At 58.5% G+C, this 11,002-nt stretch overlaps 1 protein-coding gene across 1 annotated transcript in view; it reads right to left on the bottom strand.

The window, feature by feature from the left end:
• Window positions 1-3,588: 3,588 nt before the first annotated feature.
• The window catches only part of TECPR2 (tectonin beta-propeller repeat containing 2), a 97,989-nt gene continuing 90,575 nt past the window's right edge, over window positions 3,589-11,002 (bottom strand). The window contains exons 18-20 of the mRNA XM_040641415.1: window positions 6,316-6,457; window positions 5,724-5,873; window positions 3,589-5,363 (exon numbers count right to left, since the gene is read on the bottom strand). Coding sequence (XP_040497349.1) covers window positions 5,212-5,363; window positions 5,724-5,873; window positions 6,316-6,457 — 444 coding nt within the window. The 3' untranslated portion in view covers window positions 3,589-5,211. The remainder of the gene's footprint in view (window positions 5,364-5,723; window positions 5,874-6,315; window positions 6,458-11,002) is intronic.

The raw sequence follows: 11,002 nt of genomic DNA, 5'->3' as shown, positions 1-11,002 counted from the left end.
TCAGCTCTTGGTCGTTGGCAGGTGGCCTTGGTGGCTTCGCAGAGGCAACTGCTCTCTGCCTGGAACAAGGCCCCCTTTTCTCTGGAGTGAAGCACACTGGTTTGCGTGTTCGGTTCACTCATTCCAGTCTTTCTAAGGAAAAGCTGACTGCGGCCAGTACGGCCACCCCCCAACGCCCGCCCAGCGGCCCAGTGAATCCCAGCCTGTTGGAGCTCAGGGGCCAGACTCTTGTTACCCCACATGGCTGCTGCGGAGGACAGGGGAGGGGGGGCCACTCCTGCACAGAGGGGTCGTGATCTCAGCCGGGGACCCGGAAGGGACACCTCGGGACCCCCGTGCTATTGGGCGGCCTGGGGGAGGTGGCCAGGAGGGCGGGGGAGTAAGGGCCTCGCTCTGCCCCTCTGGCTGTGGTGACATGACACAACGCGAGAGCCTGGCCGCACGCGGGCTTCAGCCTGATGTTACCTTGATGCAAATGACGTCTGATTTCCCTTCCTCCCGATTGCTCCACCGGCGTCAAGCTGCCGCACGGAGAGCAAGATTGTCCGGTTCGGAACAAGGATGCTTCCTGGCAGCCGGGAAGGAGGGAAGCGAGCGCAGTCGGGGGACGACCGCGCGGTATGTGCGCCCGCTCCTGGAGGAGGGAGAGGCTGCTGCTGTGACCCCCGTGGTTCAGTCTGGCTGCAGTTTGAAGTGGACGCACAACTGACCTATGACAGATGCACAGACTTGATGTATTTTTAAAGATGGAAAGAGGCCTTTTTAAAAAAAAATAGGCTTTACACCCAACGTGGGGCTTGACCTCATGACCCCAAGATCAAGAATCACATGCTCTCCCCACAGAGCCATCCAGGTGCACAGACCTTAAATGTGTCATCTGAGTTCTGACAAACGTCTACACACATGGAACCACCACCCCAGTCAAGATTGAGATTTCTGTCTTAAGTGGTTTTTAAAAAGAATTTCTGCTTCTGGAATTCATGCTCCAGGGGGAACACCAGAACTGCAGGGAAAACCAGGGCAGGGCGTGGCTGGGTGTCCACGTGGAAACGTCATCCCCCCCCCCCCCCCCCCCCCCCCCCGTGGCTGCCAAATAAAGGGGCAACACCTGCCATCGTCCCACCAACCAGACAACCACAGCTAGCATCTGGCTGTCTTTTCTTCCAGTTTCTTCCATGCACATCTATAAATACAAGATTCTTGAATACATACTTTTTTACATACGTGACATCAGATCACTTAAGTAATTTGAGTATTTTTAAACTTACTGTAAGCATTTTCCTATACTGTAAAATGCTTTATAAACAGGGTTTCTCAGAAGTCTTTGGTGTTTGTGATATTTGACTCACTAGTGTTGACGGCATAAGGAGTCAATGTTAGCACTGTTTTTATTTATTATGAAATAATACATTTACAAGCTTTGAAAATTCAAAGGACACAAAAGGGTCTAGACCACAGGCAACCACTGTGACCAGCTGTGTAGGGAACTCGTTTCCTTCTGCCCCTCCTGTGCCCCTGGACTGATGAACAGCTGCAAACCCACCGGAAGTTAGAAGGGTGCGAGTACACGGGCGTTATGTGGTTTCCCTGTCCCTCTTCTCTCGCCCTCTGTATGGTCTTTGGCCAAACCACGCGGTTACGCACTGCCGACGGTGAGCGCCCACGCAGTGAAGTCGTGGCCCGTTTCCCCCAGGACCGCTGCTCTGTGACAGTGGCGCCCGACGGCGTCAGGCCGCTCCTGGAGGCCAGGGCGGGGGGTTCTCTTACCATCAGCAGGTGGGCTGCACCATACGTCTCCCTCCAACTTAGGGTTTGTTCTTGAGGACAGGTTTCCAGAAGTGGTTTGTGGGTTTGCAGGTTTTACGGTTGCTCCCCTTGCTCCGTCCGCGCCCCGCCTGGGTGCCAGGCATTTGCTGAGTGACACCCTATCATTGGTGTCCATAGGAAAAGCCTGAGGTGTCCTCCGACTGGTGTGTACATGTTTTTAAGGTATATATGTAGCAATTTCCCCTTTTAAGTGCAATTTTAAATTTATAGCATTTTAATATTTTGAGGAAATCAAATCTATGTGCTTATTTTCCTCTGTGGCTTTTCCCATCACTTTTGAGTCTAGAAGGCCCTTGCCATCCAGAAATGATACACTGTTCCCCCTAGTTTTAAGATTTTTTTTTTTTAAGTAGGCCCCACACCTGCATGCATCCCAACGTGGGGCTTGAACTCATGACCCTGAAATCAAGATCTGAGCTGAGGTCAAGAGTCAGACACTTAATAGACTGAGCCACCTAGGCGCCCCTGGTTCAAAGATTATTTAATACATTTAATAGTTATTTTGTCCACATAATGAAGGGGTGGGGCCCATCAGCTGTGACCTCACCCGCCCGTCCCCTCCCCTGAGCCTTCATCATGCTGGCTCCCTGGGGGCGGGTCGGCCGCCTGTCGTCCCACGCCATACTTAACTTGCCTGCTGCTGTCAGCACTCTTGGTAATTCCCACCTGTTTCTTCCCAGGACAGTGAGGTGGCATCACACGGCGCTGGAGTTCCGCAGAGCTGGGCTCCAATCCCAGTGGCCCGTGTGACCTCCAGCAGGTTCCTGAACCTCTCTGAGTGTCACTGAGGCTGACAGTATTTCCCTCAGGGGGCTCCAGGCGCCTCCGGAGCGGTGCAGGAGCCCCAGGCACACGTCTGGCAGTCGGGGGCACTTGTGGGCAAGAATGTTATTCTGGGACTTCTTCCCTGCCTCCCAACAAAACATGCCAGTGAGGGTTCTTTCTTTTTTCAAGATTTCTTTATTGGAGAGGGAGAGGGGGAGAGAGAATGAGCAAGCGACAGCACAAGAGCAGGTGGGGGAGAAGCAGGCTCCCCACGGAGCAGGGAGCCCAACGTGGGGCTCGATCCCAGAACTCCGGGATCATGACCTGAGCCGAAGGCAGACGCCTCACTGACCGAGGCACCCAGGCCCCCATCCAGTGAGGGTTCTGGCAAACTAAGTTAAACCCTTTGGAAAGGACGGATGTCTACACGGTGTCCTTCATCTTTCATCAGGGACATGGGACACGTCTTCTTTATTCAAGCTTTCTCTGATGTCTTCTGTGGAGTGTGACTCTCCCTGACAGGAGTCGGACATTCCTCGTTCAGGTCTTCCCTGGCACACGAGGGGTCCCGCTGCCATGAATGGGATCCTTTCCCACATGTTGGTTTCCAGGAGGGCGCTGCTGGCATTTGGTTTTGTTTCTTGGATGGAGTCTTAGACCCAGGGTCTTGAACCCGTCCGAAGCCTGCCCACAGCAGCCCAGCCTCGGCGGGCCTCCCTGTGGAGACAGCCCTGCGCTCCGCCTCACCTGACAAGTCCTTCCCAGGGGCTATCGGGGGCACATCTACCTCTGGAGTGACCGTTCCCTCGGGACAGCTGCCGTGGGTACACTGGTGCATGTTTAAACACGTGCAGTCACGTCCGCCACGCTCTCCTGGCCGTGGGGCTGGGCTGGCCAACGTCATCAGCAAATTCTTCCAGCACAGGTGGGCACACCACGCTCGTGGGTGCTCGCGGGGGGCCCCTTCTCACAGCCCAAACACCAGACTCAACCAGGTTTGGAAAAAGTCTAGTTTATTGCACTGCCTCAAAGCACAACTAAAAATTAAAACCGGAAAGAAAAACCGTACAAAGCACTGAAGCTAAAAGTAGTTTAGAAGTATCAATCTAGACTTGGGTTTAATTGCACTGAAGTCCCGCGGGTTTAGGAGAGCTCTGCCATCTGAGCGGGCCGGGCAAGGCACAGCACACACGGGAGGAACCGTAGCCAGCCTGCGCAGGCCTCGGCCGCCCCCAAACTTGTAAAACCAGGATTCTACAAAAGTGGAGTGTGAAGTGGGATCTGGGATTTCAGATTCTTGTCCTCATTTAGACCTGGAACACTTCCATCTTCGCGGCTGGCTGGGTCCTGTCAGAGAACACGTTTTATCGCTCTTCACCTGTGGCCTGGGGGCTCCCGGACACATTTGCTTAGGAGAAAACCGGCATCGAGTCACTGGGCTGTGGGCCAAAGGCAGGCTAAAAAAAGCAGCGAGGCTGGAGTCCTGCTGGGGAGCTGCCTCCGGCAGGGGCGGCACACGTGGTGGGGCTGCCGAGCCTATGGCCCACATGCCAGCGAGAACCCCAAGAACTGACGGCTGGCGCGGCCACAGTGGGCACAGCTGGAACCTCCTGGGGGTATCCACCCAAGCCCCACCTGCTCGGAGCCAGCCCGCAGGTCCCGTGATGGCCCCGCGGTGGGGGGGGGGGGCGTCTGCAGTCGGTGAAGCTGCAGGGGGGACAGTGCAGGCTCAGGGTATACCACGCGGAGGAATGAAAGGCCTTCCGCTGGTTTCAGAAAATACATTTCTCCTCTAAATTTATAAGAGTTGATTTCAAGTGAGGTATCTTATGCAGGTTTGTAATACAACAAACAAAAAAGGCAATAATTAGTAGACTCATCCCGCGAGGACGCCTCTGGTCTTTACGATGTCCGCCAGCAGCATTAAACATCACTCTCAAGACCTCGCGCAGTTAGCTCCCGTGGCTGGGCTCCCCCACGTCTGGCCACACCTCCTGGGGCCATGGCTGCCGCCTTGGAAACACGTGCACCTTGTCTATTCCATGTCATCCACCAGCCTTTATTGTTTGGCTAAAGTGTGTTCTCCAGGAGGCGAGTGTGCCGTGCCCTGTGAGCGGGCCAGGAGGGCGTGGGTGGTGTGTGCGTGCACGGGGTATGTGTGTGTGTGTGTGTGTGTGTGTGTGTGCGCACATACTGGCACAGACCAGCACCCCACCTCGCAGACGCGGCCTTGGTTTCCCCACCGCGGTGTCCAGCACGGAACGTGTGCTAGAACTTGCATCCCTGTAGTGACCCCGAAGCTGGCGCGGGACCCCCTCACCGGTGGGAGTGTGCTGACCTCCGGCTCCCGGGCTTGTCCCCGCGCTCGGAGGTGGCCTCGGCGAGAGCTCAGAGGCACTACCGCTCCGGCAAGGGCTCTGGGTCGCTCGGCCAAGGCTGTGGGTTCTGGAACAAGACGGAAACAAACATGGATGAAAGAAAGTGTGGGCTGTCCAAGCCGGCCCGACATGTCTGGACAAGAGCTGATGAGGCGTGGCCGAGAGCAAGCGACTCCGAAACCACTGTGTCCGCCACCCGTCCTGGCCTTGTCCCTCCTGAGCAGCCCTGCCCGAGGCTCCTTCAGATGACCTCCCACTCGTCCTCCAGGTCCTCGGGGTGGGGGGTGGTGGCGTGGTTGCTCGGGGCACCATGCGAGTGGCTGAAAGTCCTTGTCAGCCGCTGGAGGAGGTAGCCGGGGGGGCCCACTGCCCACAGCTCATCTGACGAGGTCACTGCAGGGACGAGAGGGGGCCGCACGCTCGTGAGTCACCCAGCCTGGGCAGCGGGCGCAGGTGGAGTCGGGCCGGCTCCACGTCTTGACGTGGCACTTCGAGCTGTGGGCCCTGGACACGCCACCCCCAATCTGTGCCTCAGTTGCCCAGCTCTAAAGTGGGTGGCCCCATGCCCTGTCCTCCCGGGCCACTCTGACCCGTGGGGTGCTGGGTGCCCTCCCTCAGGGGTGACCCTTGGCTCTTGGGAGAGCGAGCCCTGTGGGAGCAGCCTCTTGTGGAGCCCCCACTGACCTCGTCCACGGGAGCCCCGAACCCGAGGAGAGCCGCGCAGCCCCGAGCCCCGCAGAGTCCAGCACTTGCCTGTGAAACACGTCACGTTGCCAGGAATTTTCTTCCAGTAGTCTCCGGCAGGGTTCTTGTCGGTGACGCCGTACCGTCGGGCAAGATCACCATTGGGGCAGCGGGCCCACACGGTCCTGGTGCTCAGTGCCAGCTGGCAGGCCTGCAGCCCTGCACACCAACAGGGTGTCCGTCTGTCCTCAGCCCCCAGTTGGGATAGGACAGACCACCTCCCTCCCAATAGTCTGTTCCCTCCCACCACCAGGTCCTGTCAACCAGGGTGGCCCCGTGCTGACCGTGCCCTGCACTGCGGGCTCGGAGTGGTGGCCGAGGGAAAGGGTGCCCCACGGCAGAGCTAGCAAAGCTGCCGAGAGCCCGAGGCCATAGGACACCAGGGTCCGGGCAGTCTGGAAGCTACCATCCCACAGGAGCTCCAAGGGAATGGGGCTGATGGCAGCTTGGCAACGCCGGGTCCCTCAAACAAGGAACATTCAGCTAGACACTTGCTTGTCACCTGCCTCAGTAGGACAGTAGCGAGGAAACAGAGCCCCGAGTGCAGCAGCAGGAGCAGGGCCTGTGTGAGGGGGCAGCCACGACGTGCTTGCCTTCCTACCTGGCACGTGCTCCCAGCTGGTCCCCACGGGCATCTCTTCGGTGATGCCAGCCCGCACATGCACGTTCCACCTGCTGTCGAGTGCCCACAGCATCTGGTCGTTGGGACTGGAGTGGATGCTGACCAACGTGACCCCAGCGGGCTGCAAGAAGGAAGAGCCTTTCCTCAGGGAAGGAGGTGGTGGAGCATGTGATTTTTGGAGAGAGCAAGGACAGAAGGTTTGGGGCCGACACGGGACAGGAGGTGCAGGGGAGGCAGAGTGGACCTCACAGGGAGAGACGCCATCGCTGCCACGTCAGGCAAACCCAGACCGAGGGACCGCCCACCACACAAGGAAGCCCAGCTCATCAGCAGCAGCGTGTCCTGAGGGACAGAGAGGCAGAGACGGGCCAGAGGGCAGGAGGAGGCAAGAGGCGTACACGGGGTCCTGGGCTGGGATGGGCAGGTGGCGGCAAAGGGCAGCAACAGAAAAGTGGCGGCAAAGGGCAGCAACAGAAGAGCATGGGGTGGCCGCTGCCCACGTCTCTGCCTCATGGCAGGTGAGGTCGGGAAAGGGAAGGCAGGCTCTGGGGAAACAGGTCGCGCAGGACCCGGGCCTCGGAGGGTCCGCACACGTACAAGCACACGGCCACACGCTCCCGGCTCCCAGCTGAGAGCAAGCAAACACGGCAAAACATTACCCGTGGCTGAATCTGGACAAAGGGTCTATGGGACTTTACTGAAATATACCTGCAGGGTTTCTGTTGGCCTGAAGTTTTTTCAAGATAAAAAGTTTAATTTAAAAACTCATAGAAATGGGGCATCTGGGTAGTGCAGTTGGTTGAGCATCTGACTCTGGACTCTGGCTCAGGTCGTGATCTCAGGGCTGTGAGATCAAGCCCTGTGTCGGGGTCAGTGCAGAGTCTGCTTAGGACTGCCTCTCCCTTCCCTCTGTTCCCCTACCCCCTGCATGCTCCCTTTCTCTCTCTCTAAAATAAGTAAATAAAATGTTTAGAAGCACTATAGAAATAAAATCCACCAAGATATGCTATTGCTGTCGTGGGAAGAGGTGTAACAGAAGTGCGGGGGGAGGAGGCATCTGATGGCCCCCAGGAGCTCCATCAAGGGGGCGGGCGGCCTGGGGAGGGGCGAGGTGGGTGTCGGGACAGTGGGCCTCCCGGCGCACTCTGAGCCCTCGTCTCCATTCTGCTTTTCATTCAGACGGGATGGGATGAGGGCAAGGCTGACTGTGACAGAGCCTCTGTGCGCACAGCAGGAAATGGGGGCTGGGCGGCCAGAAGGCCAGTGACCCCACCCACCAGGCACAGGCCTGGCCCTTGCTGGCCTCATGACCAATGTCAGCTGAGAACAAGGGCATCATTTAACTCCTGCTATCTCTCTGTAAGCCCCGTGCTTGTGAAGGGCCCATCCAGAGCCACCCACCTGGCCGGGCCCCAACCCACCCCCGGGTCCTGACACCCAACAGGAGGACACCTCTTGGCTCGAGCTGCCCTCCGGTGTGTCCCCTTGGGCAGTGATGTTCCCTGCTGGGTTGGCTTCCCGTCCCCGAGTGGGCACAAGGCCAGCTGCTCTGCCCTATTCCTCCGTCAGCCTAGGTCCATGTTCCACATCTCCTGGTCCCGTCCACTTCTCATAGGACAAGAGTAAGCCCTTCAGTGTCCTGTCTGCCGCCCACTTTCTGGGTCATCCAGGGCTGCCCACCCCTTAGCCAGACGCTTCTCTGCCCATGAGGACACAGCCGTCTGTACGTTCCCAGCCTCTGGTCACCGGCACTGCTGGTGAACACCAAACCCTGGGGTCTGGCTGTCCTCCTCCTACCGACCGACGCTGCCCGTTTTCCCCAGACCTCTTGGTGGTCCCTGTTCCGTCCTCTGGTCTTGGGCCCTGCCTTCCTGAGCTGCCTCAACTGGACCCAAAGCAGTGGACACTCGGCGCTGACATGCATGTGCGGCTCTGTGCTTCCTCCTCCTGGCTGTGGTGAACGCGGTCACTCTCTATGCCTCGTGCCCAAGGCACATCCACACGTGGGGCTTCCTGTTGTCACGGTGACATCACACAACCGCCAGGCCAGCCATCAGACCCTCTCAGGGCACGCGGGCAGAGAGGCTCCCCTTGCTCCCTCCGCCCCGTCAAGGGGGTCGGGGGCTCTGGGGCTCCACCCCTCTCACTGCCCTGCCGTATTTCTCATCCCCAGCAGCTCTGGGCACGAGCTTTTCACCTGCTCGATTCCTGAACGTAGGAGCCAGCCTCTGAGGGGGGAGGAGGGAGGCGCACCGGGTGCCCAGCGCTCAGCTCCCGGGTCAGAGAGCGAGGCCTGGGGACACGGAGGCGGGCCAAGAGGGAGGCATGGCAGCCACAGTCTAGCGTGTGGTTACTAGCACTGCGCGGTCACCCACCTCTGGGAGCCCTAGCATCTGCCTTGCCTGCTGCATGGTCCTCAAAATAACGTCCAGTGCTTCCAGAGTTGGGGAGACCTGAAGCTCTGCTGGCGTGCTGCCAGAGACCGGGAGCTGCCCACACCCCCTCCCAACCTGGGCCCGACTCTGGTCGCTCCAGATTTCTCCCTTACGTGGAGCTCACACACACACACGAGCAGCCACACGCGCCCAGCCCTGCATCAGGGCCGTCTGTCCATCTGCAGCATTCCGAGAGGTAACAGGCATCTGTCAAGAGAGTCCTATCAGCAAAGGGCTCCCTCCTTGGCCTGGCTCAGCTCATCAGGCCTGCGGACACCAGGCCCGGGGAGTCTCCGGGAGGGCTGGGGAGCGGGGCAGACCAGGCTGGCTGTGCAGGGGACGGGATGGGGCAGGCAGGAAACCTAAGGCTTTTGAAGGCTAGTTTCAGATGAGGACAGGTGCTATCAAGAAATAAAAGGAGCCCTGTGACAGGGGGGCAGCCCTATGACAGTGGATGGCCAGAGAGGAGGCAGCCTGAGGGACACACGGCAGCTATGGGACGAGGCTCAGTGGGGAGCAAGTGTGTGGGGGGAGGGGTTGTGCAATTTATTCTACAAGCTTTTAGTGACCATGCTACCAAACCAGTCCCTGCGGAGGGCTAGGCCGCTAAGATGTCGCTGAGGCTTGGCAGAACCCCGAACAATAGTCACCAACATAAATCAGAGTAGCATATAAAACCCCGAGTCCCTTCCCAGCACCAAGCCGCAGATGTACAGGTGAGCTCAGAGGGAGCCCCCAGCCATTTCTCCTGTCTGCTGGGCAGCCCGGAGGGGGCCGGCAGGGCTGCGAGCTGAGGGCTAGATCCACAGGGACCCCCCCCCCACACACACACAGCCACAGAGTGCATGCTCCGGCTCTGAGGGGTGCTAGATGCACTAGAATCCGGTGTGTCTGGGCATCTCTGCTTACCCCACTCCCCTCTGGGCAGTACAGATGCCTGTTTGGTCAGCTCTGTCTAATCCACACTTGTATGGCCATGGAACCCGCTGTTTTACATATTACACCTTTTCCATCCCGTGACCCTGGGGTTCCCTTTGGGAAGTATTGCTCTAGGCCAAGCCGTCCCCTCCACCCCATTCCGTGGAGGATGAAGGGCTCCAGGGTGGGGAGGGAGAGGCAGGGGCCAAGCGGAGGGAACATGACTGTGTTCTCATAGTATCTGGAGAGGTAGCGCACACAGCCCCACCAACATCCCCACATTGTGGCCTCACTAAGACACGAGGTCTGTCCCCTCCCCTGGAATCTGGTCCGTGACTCCTCTGACCAACAAAACATGGCAGAAGCAACTTGATGGCAGGGCTGAACCTGGTCTCTTGGTTCCCATCAGAGCCCAGCAGTGTGAGACGGAAGGCAAGCGTGGGCCCACCCAGGCCCCAGGTGCACAGAGGCTTCTGCATCCGAGGGGTAAGATAACAAACCACTGTTTGAAGCCATCAGCTTCTGGGGCAGTGTGCTGTGGACAAGCAGAACAGTGGGAAGACACAGAAGATGGTGACGGGCCAGGAACAGGGAAGAAAGAAGTGGGCTGACATGGCAGGGACATAGCAAGAGAGGGCAGGTGGAAAAACGCCTGAGAAGAGGCAGGCAGGGGGAGGGGGAGGATAAAGACAAGCCACCTGAACGCCAGGCTAGGCACCTTCTCTCTCCTCTGTCCTCAGGCTCTGCCGTCTCCTATGTGTCTCTTAGTGGCCCTCTGTTCCCCCTACTCCAGGGGCAGCTGGGCTCCTGCAGCCACCCTGTCCTAGGGCCCTGGGGGCCCAAAGAATGCAGTGGGACTTCCTCTCACAGCCCAGGTTCAGCCGAGTTCGCACCTTAACTCCTCTGCATCTCGCCACCATTCCCTTCCTGCACGCTCTCCTTCACCTGGCAAGCCCCGAGCCTCACATCACCCCACTCAAATGCCCGCCCGCAAAGCTCTGGCCTGGCCCAGTGAGGTGCACCTGCCCGAGGCTGCTGAGGAGGGCTGGCGGGATGCACGCACTGCTCCCTGCTTCCCGCTGAAGGGTCGTCCGAGCCCAGCTCTTTGCTTGCTCTCGTCCAATAAAAGGACAACTTTTTTATCGAAGGATCACATGCATCCAAAAAAGCACACAAAATCTCAAGTGTATAGCTCGGTGGGTTTTCGCCATCTGAACACAGCCGTGTAACCACACCCAGATCTGGAAGCTGAACACGAGCCCGAGTGTGCACCCAGTTCCACACCCCACACAGGACGAGAACCTCACTCCGAT

Source organism: Ursus maritimus, unplaced genomic scaffold (genome assembly GCF_017311325.1).
Source record: "Ursus maritimus isolate PB19 unplaced genomic scaffold, ASM1731132v1 scaffold_25, whole genome shotgun sequence".
In the NCBI taxonomy this organism is placed as follows: Eukaryota; Metazoa; Chordata; class Mammalia; order Carnivora; family Ursidae; genus Ursus; species Ursus maritimus.
This window is presented reverse-complemented; position numbering and strand designations above follow the sequence as displayed.